The following is a 16716-nucleotide window of genomic DNA, read 5'->3' on the forward strand; positions in this document are numbered from 1 at the left end:
AGCAATCTGCCTCCTAGGGTGGTGAAGATCCGAGGAGATCATGCAGGATGGAGCAGCGGGCGCTTTCTATGCCAAGCCCATTGGCGAGGCCTGAGAAATAGAGCCTCTGGCAATATATTTTTTTCATACCAATGATGAAGCCACGTAGTGCTGGAGACCAGCCTCACACTCGCTGGTGCTGCCGGGTCCCTCTGTGTCTCTGTCTTCTGTTTGGACAGGTGGTATCGTGGAACAGGCACTAGTCAGAGGGTCAGGGGCTGGGTGACCCTGGGCCTGTCCCTTCACCTTTTGGGGCCAGGCTTACCCCATCAGACCAAGTTTGGGTCAGGCTCATGGCAAAGGCCCTTCTGGCCTGGGAAAGCCGGGGAGCTTATCCCCGCCTCCCCGCCTCCCCTCATGGGGCGGTCCCGGTTGCCTGGAGAAAACCAAGGTGAAGGGGCTCTGAAAACAGCAAGGAGAGGCACAAAGGCAAGGGATTATTATTATTCAAACAGACACCCGGGACTGGGGAGGAGCTGGGGCCTCCAGTTCAGGGAGTGGGGGAAGAGTTTCGTGGGAAGGGAGAGGTGGGTTTCGGTGGGGATTTTCTCACAGCCTCTTAAGCCCCCAGGCTTGGGTCTTTGTCAGGTGTGAGCTGGGTGAGGGCAGCATCAGGGCTGAGCTGGCTGAGGGGAAGGTATGTCTGGCATGCATCTGGGGGCCTGGCCCCCCACAGCCAGGGAAGGAAGGGGGTCTGTTCCAGCACCACCCTACCCCCACTTGTTCAAGTCAGGATCGTTTCCAAGGGAAGCGTCCCAAGGAATAGGGGCCAGCCTGGAGTCCCACACAGAAGCCAGCAGTGGGCAGTCAGTAGGTGAGCTAGCTAAGAGAGGTCCAGCTAAGACTGACCCCAGGCTACCGTCAGCTGGACACAGGCTTCTGGCTGAGGCGCCATCTGTCCCGCTCACAACAAAGGTTACAAAATGTCCAAGCCCCCCGGGTATTCAACCACCCTCACTGCCACAGGAGGTAGGTTTAATTGTCCTCATTTTGCAGACAAAGAAACTGAGGCTCCATGAGGTTCAAGGACTTATCTAAAGTGACATGGCTTGAGGGGCAGAGTCTGAGTGGCCCCACGTCCAAGCTCATTCCTCTCTGCCAGCCTGCCCAACTCCCCGTGGAAGCGTTAGCAAGTCACATCCATGCTCAGAGCCTCCATCTCCTCAGCTGTAAAACAGGGGTGACTGGCTCAGCTGTGGCTAGAGCTGGTCGTCCAGGTGCACAGGGGCGAAAAAAAAAAATGAGGCTCTGGATTTTAAATTCCTAAAGGACCCTTAATCTCCCTCCCAGACCCTTGATCCTCTGGGCTGCCCTTGGCAGTCTAGCGGGAGCTGCGTTGCCCACTGGTGACACCCTGAGCTCAAACTCCAGTTCCCTTATATGCTCCCTGTGTCGCCCTCGGACAGCGGCCCCCTCGGAGCATGGGTTTTCCCTGGAAAAGAGAGCTGGTGAGGTTTGCCTTCCAGGGGCGTTGTGAAGCTGAGGGTGCCCGCCAGGCGGCCGGTAGGCCCCACGGTGCTCAGGGAGGTTGTGGGACCGCAGGTCTGGTGACCTGGGTCGGCTGTTTAGCGAGCTCCTGCCTCTGTCCCCAGGTGTTTGTCGGCGTCAACTGCCTCAGCACAGACTTCTCCTCACAGAAGGGGGTGAAGGGAGTCCCCTTGAACCTGCAGATCGACACCTACGACTGCGGCTCCCCCAGCGAGCGCCTGGTGCACCGTGCTGTCTGCCAGATCAAGATCTTTTGTGACAAGGTGGCTGGGCAACCCCCTGCTGGGCCCTGGGCGGGCGGCCCAGCCCGCCTGCGTGTCCTCCTCAGCCACGCTGGGAGCACCTGTCTCTGCTTCTTGCTCTCGGAATGCGTCTGTCTTTGTGTGCTTGTCGTTTGTCCGTCCTGCTCTCTGTGGCTGTGTTTCCCTCTGCTCAACCCTTCCCCTTGCTGCGCATCTCTTTCGAGGTCTCTGTACAAAGCTGTCCAGGTTTCTTTTTCTCCGAGTCTGTCTTTTTCACTTTTCTCTTTCTTCTTACCTCTCTCTGAGCTCCTTCCTCTTTTCTCTGTTTCTTTTTCTGTTCTTCTCTCCCCACACCTGTCTCCCTTAGTTTCTTCTTTCTCTGCCTCTCTGTTTCTCTCTCTCCCAAGGCTTTGCTGACCTCAGACAGGGCTGGGCCGCACTTGATTGGGCCCAGTGCTGGTACCTTCCCGTTTCCTGATCTCACCCTGGGAAGAAAGCAACCTCGGAAGTCCCATAGTTGCGAGAAAAAGCAGCCAGCCCTCCCAAGACCAGTGGTGACCCCTGGCCCCCTCTCTCCCACAGGGAGCAGAAAGGAAGATGCGGGATGATGAGCGGAAGCAGTTCCGGAGGAAGGTCAAGTGCCCCGACTCCAGCAACAGTGGTCAGTGGGCCTGAGCTGGGCTGGGGTGGCATGAAGGGGAGAGGAGACTAGAGGGCAGACGCATGAGCAGAGGGGCCTCAAGGCGCAATGCCTTCCTCTTCCCATCAGGCATCAAGGGCTCCCTGCTAGCTGGCTTCAGGGGCAATGAGACCACCTACCTGCGGCCTGAGGCGGACCTGGAGACCCCGCCGGTGCTGTTCATCCCCAACGTTCACTTCTCCAGCCTGCAGCGTCCTGGAGGGGTGAGGGTCTTGGGCTGAGAGAGGGTCTGGGCCTCTGGGTGGGGCCGTCTTAGCAGAGACTGGCAAGGAGCAACCTGCCACTTAGCAGGACAGGCCAAGTTAGAGGTTGATAGGTCCTGACATCACCAACATGGAAATATCTTTATTGAATCCCGGGGGACTAAAAAAAATGTATATACGGTCGTCTAAGTTCAGGGACCTTTTCTACTGAAGAGTGTTCGTGAAGAAACGAACTTCACACACATTGAAATGTTCACTCTTGAAGCACACACGGGAGGTTTCTAACGTCCGAGCTCCAAGTTAGACCACAGCCTTGTCAGAGCTGGGTGGATAGTGATCATCCCGGCAGTGCTTGTGAGGCTCACTTTACACTAGGCGCTGCGCTTTGAGCTCTCCATGCGTCATCTCCTTAACCCTCATTACCTCCTTATGAAGCTGGTAATGTCGTTCTCCCTGGATTCACGGGGTGGAAATTGAGGCACTGAGACCAAAATTACACAGGCCGTGGCAGAGCCAGCACTGGAGCCTAGGCAACTGGGCTTCAGAGGCAGTGCCCGTCACCATGGGTCACACCACCTCTCAAGACAGGAAGCCGCTCACCAAGCACCTTGACCGGCCAGCCTTTGCTGCATCGTCTCGTTTCTCCATCACAGGCATCCTTTGGGGTACAGGCCATTATCCCCATTTTTCCCGACAAGGTCACACAAGTCAGCGGCAGAATCAAGGTCCCAGCGCCTGCCTATTACTTTGCTTCCATATTACACAGTTTGACCGTTTCCATCCATTGAGCTCCCCACTGTTTAGGTGGGAATGTTTACAGAAATGGCCATCAGTTCACAAAGGCATTCAGCGCATTGACTCCGGACAATAAGACAGCTTATGGAGCAGCCAGTCCTGCTGTCGGCCTTGGCATGCATTTAAAGCCTCTCAATGTCCACCACACCCCCTTCTCTGCCCTGAAGTGATTCTGTGGCCCCCATAGCTCAGGAGGCTGCATTAACCCGCTCTCACCCCAACCCCAACCAGGGACCTCAAGTAGGGAGACGCCCACTTGAGGGATGGAAGCCTCCATTGCCAGGCTGCCAGCTCTCCTGTGGGAGGAAGTGGGGGACCAGTCCTTGTACCTGTGAGCCTGAGATAGGGGACCCGCGGAGCGGAAAGTCCCAGTCCTGCCTCCTGGGGGGTTGCTCTGGAGACGGCCCTCTCAGGGCCCGGGTGTCCTACCCCGCAGGACGAGCGATGGCTGCACCAGATGGGCAGTGCCAAGTGCTCAGGAGGGCTCGACAATACTGCCTCTCCCCCTTCCACTCGCTTTGCCTCAGCTCCAACTACCTAGCTCCCGGCTACAGGCCAGCCTGCAGTCCCAGCCCTCCTGCATGAGCTGGGACTCACTGATGCTGCCATCATTCCTTAGCACCTCGTGTGTTCACCAGTCCTGACTCAGCCACCTGGGGCTTGGTGCGTCCTTTCAACTCAGGGTCTCAGCTCACTTGAGGGGACTTATCTGAGAAGAACGAGCTGGAAAGGCATTAGAACTTCCTCCCCGCCACAGGCCCCCACACAGATTGTTTGTCCCAGAAAGCCTCCAGCAGCTGAGGGCTCGCTTATCTTCCTGTGTGTGTGTGATGGAAAACGTCTCTCTCTTCCTTTCAGGCAGTGCTCTCAGCGGGACACAGCAGCTCCAACAGGTATGGAGAGAAGCAGCCAAGGGCCTCGCCCCCCTCCTGCTGCCCCTCGTTTGCTCCCAGCCTGCCCTTCCCTTTGCTGTCCCCCAAGCCAGAGCCTGGGCCCAGAGGAAGTACCCGGGAGACTCTGCCCCCAGCCCCCAAGCTAGACTCATGTTCCTTTCTCACTGAAACTGCCCGAGTTTTTATGGGTTTGTTTTATTTGAAAAGTTGGCGAATCTTTGGCGGGACACCTGCTTGTAAAACGGGAAAGAAAAAGCCTCTGAGATGGTGATGCAGATTTGGAGCGTGAGGAGGGCAGCTGTGCGGGAGGACGTAGGGGAAACCACCCGGCGGCCCGCCCCAGCAGACTCCAAGAGGCCCCGGAGCGGCCTGTAGCCCAGGATGGGCCTCTGCGTCCTTCCCTCTGTCAGCTACAGTCACTTCACAGCTTCAGCTAGAAATCTGTCAGAGGAGGAAAATGGGCTCATGAGGATGAGGCAGGTATGAGAGACAGCATGGAACAGAACCTCTGTAAATGGGAAAGCACTTTATGGAGATCACGTATTGTTGGTATCAGTCTCTTCTGTATAAAAGGAAGTACTTTCACACCAAATTACGTCACTTATCACCTCACAACAGCCCCAGTGAGTCAAGCAAGCAGGGGTTATTGCTTCACTTTATAGACAAGGAAACTGAGGCTCAGAGAAGTGAAGTGACTTGCCAAAGGTCACACAGCTATGAGATAGCAGAGGCAGGCTGAGACCTACATCTGACCTACTCCAAAACCCACAAGCTTCCCTCCTTCCACTGACTCACATCCAACTTGATTCTTTCAAAAAAGAACAATGTTGATGATGAGACAGTAGTCCATATTTATTGAGGCCCTACTGCCTGTCGCGCAGTGTTCTAAAAGCAGCGGGCATTATCTCCTTCAACCATCCAACTTTAGGAAGCGCCCCATTATAGACTGGGACCCTGAGACGCTGTCACCCAGCTAGAAAGGGCAGGCCTGGGATGTGAACCCGTGCAGGCCAGCTCCAGACCCGCTGCTTTACCTCTGTCCCACTGCTTTGCGCCCACCCTCTTAGGGTCTTCTTTTCCTCTGGGGCCCGGCAGCCTCTGGGATCCTCCCGGGTTCCTCACAGGCCTCTCCCTGCCTTCCCCACAGGCTGTCTCTGAAGCGCACCTGCTCGCCCTTCACCGAGGAGTTTGAGCCTCTGCCCTCCAAACAGGCCAAGGAAGATGATCTGCAGAGAGGTAGCCTCCTGCCCCCCATTTGTCCTCCGAGCTCACCCCCGCCCCAGCTCCCCACAATGCCTCCCCAAGGCCTCCACCTGATCCTGGTCCAGGAAGCCAGGGCCGTACCTGCCCCTACCGGGAGGGCTTGAGAGGTTCTTTACTCTCTGAGGCTGGGGCTGGGCCAGGATTTGAGAGAAGGGCAGACAGCCACGGAGCTGGAGGACTTCTGCCTGGTCTGACCCTGTTGGACACGGGCGTCCTGGGGAAGCTGTAAGGCAACAGGCTTGTGGTGTTGGGCAGTCTCCCCACTTTCTCTAACAGGCGGAGGAGTGGGTGGGCTTTCCATACCTGGCATTCTGGCTTTGACACAGTAAATCTGTGACTTCCTGGGAGAGAGAGACTGGAGCTAACCATCAAGAAGAAACCAACCACCAACTAAGATCAAAAGCTTCTAGCAACCTTGAACTGAGCCTTGCACCCTACTTGGTGTCATATCAATACTGCCCACAACAACTCTGGAATAGCAGGTGGAGCTGACTCCATTTTCCATCTGGATAAGATGGGGCTTAGTGATGTTAAAAGAACTTCTTCAAGGTCACAGAGCTGGCAGGTGGCAGGACAGGGATTCAAACCCACCAGAATCAGCAGAGTCTGAGGAAGTGCGGGGATCCACAGAGCCAGGTCGGGTGTTTCCCAGCTGGGAACAGACCCTGAGCAAGGATTTGCTCTTTTTGCAGAAATTAGTCTTGGGTTAGCCCCCTAGATGTTCCTTTGTACCTCTAAAAGCCACCCATTTGCTTCTCAGTTCTGCTGTACGTGCGGAGGGAGACTGAGGAGGTATTTGACGCCCTCATGTTGAAAACCCCGGACCTGAAGGGGCTGAGGAGTGCGGTAAGAGGCCTAGCGGACCCTGCCCTGCCCTGGCTGCACCCCACTCTGCACTCCCATCTCCCTGCCATTCTTCGCCATCCAGTTCTGATTTCCCACAGGAATATTCTGGGAAGGAATATTCTGGAACGTTGACTTTCTGATGGCCCACCCATCCCGCCCCATCTGAGGGCGCCTGTGGGGTGGGGGTGTGGGGAGGTGTGCCTCTGAGATGTTATCTCCCAACCAGACCCTTGGCTCCACCCGGGGAGCTGCACACACCATAAATCCTCCTTAATCTGATGCCTGCTGTCTGACAGGCCAGAGCTTTTTGTTGGCTTTGCAAACCTGTTTCTGTTTTAATGGGAGTGAAACCCCAAAAGGCCAGGCCCCAAAGATACTCTTTTTTTTTTTTTTTTTCTTTCCCAGAGGGCCTCATTTCTCCAGCTTGTGGTTGGCCAGGGAGGCACTGGCTGGGGCAGCTGAAGGTGGTGTCTGGGCAAGGAGACCTTCCCCAACGCCCTGAACTGCCAGAGAGTGGGTGAAATAGCCCTAAAGAAAACCCACAGCAGCTCTGTGGTTCAGCTAAAAACTGAGCAAACACAGCCTCCCCGGGCCAGCTGTGCTGACAGGTTGAACCACGCAGAAAAGCCAGGTGGTGCTAAGATGTCAGGATGGGGAAGGAAATGAATGGAAAAGCACAGCTACCTTTTATTGAAGACCCACTATGTGGCAGGCATCCTGTCAGGCACGCTGCATTTGCTAGCTTACTGCACTGATTTAACAACTCTGAAAAGTGGGTGCTAGTAACGATCTCCTCATTTCCCATAAGGAAATAGTCTCCCAGAGGTCAGGTGACGTGCCAAGGTTACTAGACGTGACAGAGCTCTCTCCACTCTGCTATGTTACCCTGGTCTCTTCACACTGCGTCAGCCCGGCTTGGCACCAGGCCCAGGAAGTTGGGCTCACAAGAGGCCATTAACGTCGCTAGAATATATATAGACTCCAGATCTTTGGGTTGGACAGTACCTTAAGGGGTCAGCTCCCCATCCGGTGCCCAAACTCTCCTCAGTAACTCTTCCAAGTGGATGCCCACTCCTGACTGTATGCGTCAAGGATGAAGGGGCTCATTGCCTGTGGGGCAGCCAGACAAAGCAATTGTCTGTATAATATATAGTTGGAAAGTTCCTAAATTCTTGCTTAGACAGACTTGAGACTTTCCTGAGAGCATCTAGCCACATTGCCATTACAATAAGTAGTCTGAGAACTTTACTTGCCTGGAGCAACCTATGTCAGGGCAAAGACCAGCTGAGGAGCCGAACTGGCTCTTCTTCTTTTGGAAATAGAGGAAAGGCCCAGAGAGGAGGACCTGAGCCTCGAGCCTGTGGCCTGCGCTTCCCGGCGGCTCCACAGCAGCCAGCAGTCCTAACCAGCGCCATCTGACTCCACTCACCCCAGGGATGGTGCTGGGCTGGGACCTTGACCTAAGCGTCTCAGTTCTTGTACAGAAGCACCCGTGTGTACATTCCCATCATGACCCGTTTTACAAAGGAGGAAACTGAGCCTCAGCAAAGTAAGGGGACTTGTTCAGAGTTCTGCAACCCCAGCTGGTGGAGCTGGGACCAGACCAGTTCTGTCTGCCCTACAGGAAGTGTCAGAGGCCTGGGGACACATGGGCCGATTGGCTGGGTGAGCTCAGCCAGGCTGCTGAGGCCTCTGAGCTGCAGTGTCCTCTCTGGTGGACTAAGCTCCAACGTGCTGGGATGTGATTGGGGCAGGAAAGCTGGGCTCCAGGCTAGGCCTTGGGCACATACCTTATCTTCTCCAAGCTCAGCATCCTCGGCCGTCAAATGGGGTAAATGATTCCTGCTAGGAAGGGTAAGTGGGTCATCTCCTCACCCCTCCCAACAAGACCAGAGCATCCTCATCGCTCCACTTCTGAAGTCATAATGACCATTTATCAAGTACTGACATCTATTTAGTACATAAAGGAGCTGTCCTAAGTATTACACGTAGACCGGTTCATTTAATTCTTTCAGTGACACTATGAACTAGGCCTGTTTCCACCTCCAGGACTGGTTTGCACAACTGGTCAGCCCGCTGGTGAGCAGGGAGCCCTCAGCATTGGAACAATCCGGATGTCTGACCGTGGCGAGGATTGAGGGGAAATGGTGGACACCCTTTGGGACAGTCTACAAGCACTAAACACGCTGTTTGTCAACAGTTTGTTGTGGTGAGGGAAGGCTTATAATGTACAACGATAAGTGAAGCTGCCTCTGGGGGACATAAAAACACCTGTACACATGGCCGAAAGACAGGAAGGAATACACTCAGATACTGCTAGTGTTATCTCTGGGACACCGGATTACGGATGATTATCATTTTCTACATTGTATTTTTCTACAATCTGGGTATATATTTTATGATCAGGAAATTAAAAGCCATCATGTGAAAGACTGCTGCAAATTTAGTTTTTGGCAGCAGACGTTGAATCTCCTGCCTTTCTCTTCCAGATCTCTGAGAAGTATGGGTTCCCTGAAGAGAATATTTACAAAGTTTACAAGAAATGCAAGCGAGGGTAAGTGCCCAGCACAGCTCTCGCTCCTCACCCCCTCTCCCCGACCCTGCACCTTTCCCTCCAAAGCGTTGGCTCAGGGAACTCCCAGCAGGTCCACTCTGCCTGGCAGAGGCCCGCGGCTCAGGGCTGAGCTGTGCATGTACGTGGCTTTGTGGAGAGGTGGAGGCGAGGTGGAGTTGGGGTGGAGAACCTTGGCAATCAGGCCAAGGCTGCCTGCAGAGACCAGACACTGGTCACTGTTGGGAAGGAGAGAAGTGGGAGACAGTGGAGAGGGACGCGCAGGGCCATGTGTCGGCAGTAAGCCAGGCATCTGACCATAATGGTGATGATGATCGTGACTGTCGTTTACTTGACCGCCTACCCGCCATGTGCCAGATACTGGGTTAAGTTTCTCTCATTTCTCCCTCGCGGCCACACCATGAGGTGGATACCATTCCACCCTTTTCACAGATTGAGAATTAAGGCTTGGAGGTGCCAAGCAGTATAGAGAGGGTGGAGCAGTGGGTACAGGTACAGTGGCAGGAGGCCCAGCAGAATTGCTCCGAAGAAGGAAATGCAGGCGATGAACCCGGGACAGGAGTTGTGCCTGGACTTCGTGTTGAGGGCACCCAGCCAGGGAGGCTCCACAGGCTTCCTCCACCTGCAAGTCTGGATGAAGCTGTACCTTTCAGGGGGGCCGGGCAATGCCTGCCATGTCCCATGGGCTCCGGGGCATGAAGGCTAGGGACCATGGTAGCCTTGCTCTCTGCCCAGGAGATCCCTCCTCAGCAGGGGTGGTTTAGGAGGGTGGAGCTGGAGGTCCACTTGGTGACCCCCTTCCCAGGCTTCTACCTAGCTTCAGAGCCGGTGAACCTGGCCTCTGCAGCCCTTGATGCCTCGGTCATTTTGCCAGCCCAGCAAGGGAACCCCTGTGTGGTGAGGAACGGTGACTGCCACTCCCTGCTGAGAGGACCCCGGACCAGGGCCCTGGGAACCAACCCCCCCATCCCCACTCATAGCTCCAGACACACTACGGCTCATTTCTGATACTCTTCCTGGCTGTCCCTGGAAGGTGCTCAGGCTTTGCCCCATGGCGGTTGTCCGTGGCTCTCCTTTTGGAGGACCGCAAACTGAGGCAGATTTTGTACTCAAGCTGAGGCCCCAATCCCGTCAGCCCGGGGCCACCTCCTTCCTCCCCTCTTTCAGCGCCCCCTGCCCCCGCGCCGCCCCCTCCCCTTTGGCTCTCACCCAGCCTCCTTCCCAGAGCAGGCTGAGGCAGGGGAGGTGGGCAGCCCTGCAGCCCCGGGAAAGGACCTTTGGTTTTGGTTGTATGTGTGTCTAGGTCTTTGTGTGTGTGTGTTTTTTTTTCCTTCCGAGTTTCGGTTTCAAACTGGGAACTGGAGCTTACACGCTCTCCAGAGCAGAATCCACCTCATCGCAGAGGGCAGGCTCTGCTGTGCCCAGACAGGCCCAGCCCCACTTCCGCTTTGGTGCCAGTGCCCACACCCCCTGGCTGCCACCCCACCTGCCACCTCTGGCCTCTCTTCCAGATCCCACTTCAGGCTGGGCGAACGGGCTGGGAAATGAATGCCTTTGTGCCAGGTTCAGGGGGGTGTGCACACAGAGATGCCCCACAGCCCCAGTGGCTGAGTTGCATAGTCTTTCCCTTAAGCCCCAACCAGACATTTCAACCAAAGTTATAATAACTTCCATTTGTGGAGCACTTCCTACTTGTCAGACGCTGGGTTAAGGAACCCCAAGCCCTGTCTCATTGACCCTTAGAATTTGCTGTTTCTACAAATGAGGAAACGGGTTCAGAGTAGTCCCTGGGTGATAGAGTGAGTACCTGGCAGGAATCCTGGCCTGTCTAAAACCCATGCACGCACCCACTATTTTATCTTGCCTGCTGCTTGTTCCTCTAACCGCTAAGCAATGTGCAAATAAAGCTTGTGGCCAGGCCAGCGGATTTATTTTCCCAGCCCCGTAGCCCAGGGCATCACCCAGCAGCCCTTCAGAAGCACCCACACCCCATACACGCCCCAACCATGAAAACCCCAGGCCTAGGATCGTCTGAGATGCCTAAATGAGAAGACTCCCCCAAAAAGTCTGTCGGGAGAGCAGAGGCCAGGCTCATTAGCTGCCTCCCTCATCTTTGGAGCAGGCTATTGTCAGCACCGGCCTCGTTTATTTTCACAGACCCTTCCAGAAAGTCCTTTGGACAAAGGTAGATACAATCAGCTTTACAAGCACCACTGAGTGCTTGAAAGATTAACAAATACATTGTTTTTGCTGGCAGCTGGCCAGGGGTTCTCTGTGAACCAGGACAGAGGACAGCCTGAAGCTGGCAAGTGACAGGAGGCCCACATTCTGGGCAAGTCCCTGCCTCTAGGGCCCGGTTGTCATTCACCCCTGAGGGGAAGAGGTCTGGGGGCCTGGCTGGGATCCCTTGTGTGCGGGAGTGTGCTCTGGGCCTGCTGGGAGGCCCTGCCTGAGAGGTTGGTGCACACAGGGCCCTTAGCCAGCGCCCGGCAGCTAGAAGCTCTCAACAAATGCCACGGAAACTAACAAAAAGCCCAGTACTGACAAAGCACTCGCACTTCCAGCCTCTGGTCTCCTCAGCCTGTCTGCAGCCTGCACCTCCAGACCACGGTCCCTCTGTGAAATGAAGGCACTGCACTCAGGACCCAAGGAAGCCAGACCTTAGAATCAGATGCTGGCAGTCAGCACCCAGGCCTCGGAGCCTGAGCCCAGACCTCCTTCCAGAGAGCAGCAGCTGCTCAACACTGCTGCAGAGACAGCCCACAGGCCACAGGCTTCAGCTTCCCTGTCTGCATTGCCTCTCCTGATCCAGGGGATTCAGGGAAGACAAGGTCATGCCTCTCCTGGGATCCCTGGGAAGCAGACGGCTGGCTACCGCCAGGAGGAGGAGCATGGGCGACTCAGCCCCACTCCTGCCCAACGCAGATCATCTTGCCTGATCTTAAGCTCTCCCCCAGCCCTAGATTTTACCTTCCTTTTATATGCCCATCCTAGCTTGTATTTATAGGGTTTTATTATTTTTCTTTAAAAAACGATGCAGTGGAATGAGACAAAAGTCCAGATTCCAGTCCTGCCATTTCTTAGCTGTGTGACCCCAGGCAAATGAGTGCTCAGCTTCCCCATCTGTGAACTGGAGTAATACGGTTATAAGGATTCATTCTCCCAGGCCGTACTAGATTTGAAACTTCTCGAGGGAGGGACCTGGGATCTCTGTGTGTGGGCCCGTTTTTGTTTGGAACAAGGCCTTGCACTTGGCAAGACCGCAGCAGATGCTGGCGAAGTGAATGAGGGGAAACATCCACCCCCATCACAAAAAGGAAGCTGCCTTGCACAGGTCAGGTCACAGCCCGGCGGGTCCTTCACGGGGGAGGCAGCTCCTAGAGGGATGCCCTTGGCTACACTGTGGCCTTGACCCCTGCAGAGAGCCACAGCCCCAGAGGCTCTGTCCCTCTCAGGATGGCCCAGGTCCTTGTCTGAAGAATGTGAGGGGGAGAGGGCCATGCCCCTCAAATCCACGATGGCATCCCTGAGATGTCCGCTTCCTGGGGTGGAACTGAGGGGCCCCTTGTGGCACCGGCTGGGGGATCGGGGCGGGGCGACATGTCACAGCCTCCTGTTGAACCCACCCCTCGTGGGCCCACCACCACACTTGAGCTCACACTCCACATCCAAGTGCACAGCCTGGCCTGGCAACTAAGGAGTGCTGCTTCTTCCCCACATCTGTGTGTTATCTGCTCACACACAGTGAGTGTGGACACTTGTGAAGAGAGGCAGTCTGGTGCAGTAGGCGGGGGGTGGCCGCCAGCAGCTCCGAGTTTGAGTTGGGCTCGTCCTCTGGGGAATTGTGTCCCCCTGGTCAAGAGGGGCAGTGAATGCCCCCCATCTGGGCTGTTTTGAGGGTCGGAGAGCAAGTCCAAGAGGCGCCGGAAGTGCTGGGGGCCCCCGCAGATGGTCGCATGTCTGTCACCCTTCACTCTGAGGCCCTGTCGGGGAAGAGGCCTTTCACCCTCTAAGCACACCTCTCCTCTCCTCCTCTCCAGAATCCTGGTCAACATGGACAACAACATCATCCGGCATTACAGCAACCATGTCGCCTTCCTGCTGGACATGGGGGAGCTCGACGGCAAGATTCAGATCATCCTTAAGGAGCTGTGAGGCCTGAGCGTCCACACCCACAGGCCTCTTGACGTGGGCTCCAGGTTGGGGGAGCCAGCTGGGCGGTGGCCCTGAGCCACACACGACCTCTCCTCAGGCCCCAGCACCGCTAAACTTGAATGTCTTCCCTGAGTGAAGAGGCCCTCGACCCATAGGCATCAAGGCCCGGAGGGGCCCCGGGAGGTGTCCTGATCTAAAGCTCCACCTCGTGCTTGAATCTACTCTCTGCGCTTCCGGGCAGATGACGCCGTGTCTGTTAACCAGCCCAGCGGCCTGTTTGCTCCTCCTCAGACCTTCTTCCCCAGCCCGTCTCCCTCAGGCTGCCCGTTCAGGCTGGGGACGCCAGCCCTGTCTCCCCAAGCCGACTTGACCCTTGGACCCATTCTTGACTCTTCCGTCAACTTCAGACCAATGACTTCTCACCCTTTGGTCACTGAGTTAACTGTCTAACACTTGATTTTCCAGTGCAAATGACTTTTAAAAAGACAGTGTAGTGGACACACTCTCCACACAGACTTAACTTCCTCCACACAGGTTGGAAATCAGAGCTGATCGACTGGAACAAAGCAGCCCCTGTGTGGGGCAGCCTCCATCCCCACTCACTGTTGTAGACATTTCTTATTTACCATTTTCATTTATGTTATATATATATAAGTATATATTGTATATATAAGCAACATTTTATATTTTTCATGGATACATTTTTATCATTTCAAAAAATGTGTGTTTCACATTTCTTGGATTATTTTTTTAGCTGTTACTCAGTTATGCGTTTTGTATACTCATATGCTAGTTAGTAATAAAAGTCTCCACATGTCTTACTTCAGATGTCACACTGGCCCCTCTTGTGAGAGTCTTCCGGAAGCAGAGGGTGAAAGTAAACAGGAACTCTCTCCTGCCCTGTCCTGTGAGCAGTTTCCTTGGACTTAAAGGACGGTGGTCAGTGCTGCATCCCGGCGAACCAGAGGTGCCACCCTGCAAGGCCAAGGCTCCTGATTCCCATCATGGGCCCTGTGAGGCCTGACCCGTCTGGCCCCACAGGCGGACGTCACCACCTCAGGGTCACTGACTCTGGAGATGAAAGAGGCCTAGGATGCCCTCGGGGCAGTGGACAGAGCCCAGGGCAGAGAGTCGTGGCCCCAAGCTCTCCACCAACTCGCTTTTCCTGGAGCCGGCTCCTACCTGCTCACAGACTGGATCGTGAGCTCCCCCCAGCTCTGCAGTCAGTGACTCAGTAGGCTGGAGAGTGTTTACACCCCAGGAATTGACAGGTGCTACAAATCAGGCTTCATTTCCCCTGGAGAACGGGACAGATCAGAGCATCCTTCTTTCCTCCCGCCGTTCCTTCCTTCCGGCTAACCCACACACTCCCCGTCTAGTCCTCAACTTCATCGGCTATGAAACGACAGGCATGTTCTACCTGAGTCACCAGGTAGCTGCCATCTTTAGAGCCCTGGGGCTCACTGGTGGGTCTCAAACTCCCCACAATGTGGGGCATGGGACAGCAGGCAGTCCTTGGGTGTCCTCCCCAGACTTCAGTCGCAGCTGCTCTGCTTTTCTTCATGTGCACAATAGAGTTCTTATATTAACTTTGGTCTGAACTAAACTTAAAAAGTTTGAAAACCATGGATGTCTCTCCAAGGGCCTTCCAGCTCTGACAGCCAATCCAGAGACCTAATTCCCAAAGCCCTGGGGCCAGGACTCAGGTCAGGCCAGGGAGGCCCAGCCCTAGCCAAAGAGCTCAGTAATCAAGCTACATCATTGTCCAATGCAATGCTTTTGAAATTAAGGCCAAAAAAGATAAAATATCAGAACTTTGAAGGGAGTGTCAGTATGCAGATGTTTTCCTTTGGCCTCAGGCTCCAGCACCGTTTCCCCAGCACTGGAAGGGACTCCGCGAAGCACCCAGGCTGCTCAGTCCACTCCAGGCCTCGCTGCTGCCGCGACATCACCGTGAAGGCAAAAGCGCAGGGTGTGTGGAGTGTCAGCACGCTGACAGGCCAGAGGCGCTCAGCATCTTTCCTTTCCTTCTGGAACCACCGGAAGCAGGAAGGTGGTCTTCTCAACCTTGACTGCACCTTGGAATTCATCACCCCGGCAGTTTTTATCCCTGCTGCCCAGATCACACCCTACAGCAACTATATCAGATTTTCCGGGATTGGGGCCAGACTTCAGTACCTTTAAAGTACCCACCCCCCATCCCCCGATACCACACTGTGCACTCAAGGTTGAGAACCACTGCTTTAAAGAGGTTTAGAGCAGTGGTTACCCCGGCCTTGAGCGCACATTGCGGTATCAGTGCTTATACAGACCTCGCCACCTCTGAAACCTGCCAGGGTCTGGAAGGGACTCAGGCACACAGGGAACCATGGGGGCCAGGGCACAGCCTGCTGCTGAGCTCAGGAGTGGGTCCCGGGGCTCCCCATATATGCCCTTCACTGCCTCCAGCAAAACCTCTGAGGCCCACTGCTCGCCCCTCCACACGGAGAGACAAGGCAGTCAGTGCCTTAGGAAGGCTGTTGGGAGCTCAAAGAAAGAGAACCCTGGAAGCCTTGAGGAAATGCTGCCCTGCCCTCAGAGAACAGCAGGGAGCAAAGGGCAGCTCCTGAGCCCGACAGCGGCCATTCGGGGTTTGCCTTTCCTTCAAAGAGTGGAAAAGGCAAGAGGATGAAGGTAAGCCCTCGCCAAAGATGGGTCACTGTCTAAAGCCAGCTGGTAGGGATGCCATCCTCTGCCTGTAGGAAGCTTCACGTGGTAGATAATGAGTGAGCAAGGGGAGAGAGGGATGGGTGGGGGCCTCAGGAGAGAGGGAATGAAGGAGTAGTGAGGAGGTGAGGAGAAGGAAGGAGCGAGGGAGGGGAGGACAAGTAGGCTGGCAGGCAGATGGATGAACGCATGGAGGGCCAGACGGAGAGTTCGACAGTTGAGTATTCACTGCACCTTTGGGCTCCCCTGGGGGCTCAGTCAGTAAAGAGCCCGTCTGCAATGCGGGAGACCTGGGTTGGATCCCTGGGTGGGGAAGACCCCCTGGAGGAGGGCATGGCAACCCACTCCAGTATTCCTGCCTGGGGAAGGCCATGGACAGAGGAGCCTGGTGGGCTATAGTCCATGGGGTCGCAAAGAGTCAGACACGACTGAGAGACTCAGCACAGACCTTTGCTACTTTTAAGTGTGGTCCATGGACCAGCAGCATCAGCATCACCTGGGAGCTTGTTCAAAACACACCTAAAACTAGTACAATGTTTTATTTCAATTATATATCAATTTAAAAAAAGATACGTAGGCTCTCGAGCCCCACCCAGGTCTATAGAATCTTGGAATAAGATCTCCAAGTGATTTTCATGCACATTAAAATTTGGAAAATACTTTATTAAAATATCAGTGTATCCTACTCTTTGTAATCACACCAAGAACTTTCACAAAGATACCACAGCCCAAACCCTGCATCAAGTCAGTTAAATCAGAACTGTGAGGCTCAGGCCTGGGCCATATGACTCTCGAACGGCTCCCGAAGTGATCC

General features: G+C 55.0%; 1 protein-coding gene across 1 annotated transcript in view; it reads left to right on the plus strand.

Moving 5' to 3' along the window:
* Nucleotides 1-16200, plus strand: part of GRHL3 (grainyhead like transcription factor 3) — a 38852-nt gene extending 22652 nt beyond the window's left edge. Inside the window, exons 9-16 of the mRNA XM_005676846.3 lie at nt 1632-1790; nt 2352-2430; nt 2539-2672; nt 4326-4360; nt 5508-5596; nt 6384-6469; nt 8959-9023; nt 13082-16200. Coding sequence (XP_005676903.1) covers nt 1632-1790; nt 2352-2430; nt 2539-2672; nt 4326-4360; nt 5508-5596; nt 6384-6469; nt 8959-9023; nt 13082-13196 — 762 coding nt within the window. The 3' untranslated portion in view covers nt 13197-16200. The remainder of the gene's footprint in view (nt 1-1631; nt 1791-2351; nt 2431-2538; nt 2673-4325; nt 4361-5507; nt 5597-6383; nt 6470-8958; nt 9024-13081) is intronic.

This window comes from Capra hircus, chromosome 2 (genome assembly GCF_001704415.2).
Source record: "Capra hircus breed San Clemente chromosome 2, ASM170441v1, whole genome shotgun sequence".
Classification (NCBI taxonomy): Eukaryota; Metazoa; Chordata; class Mammalia; order Artiodactyla; family Bovidae; genus Capra; species Capra hircus.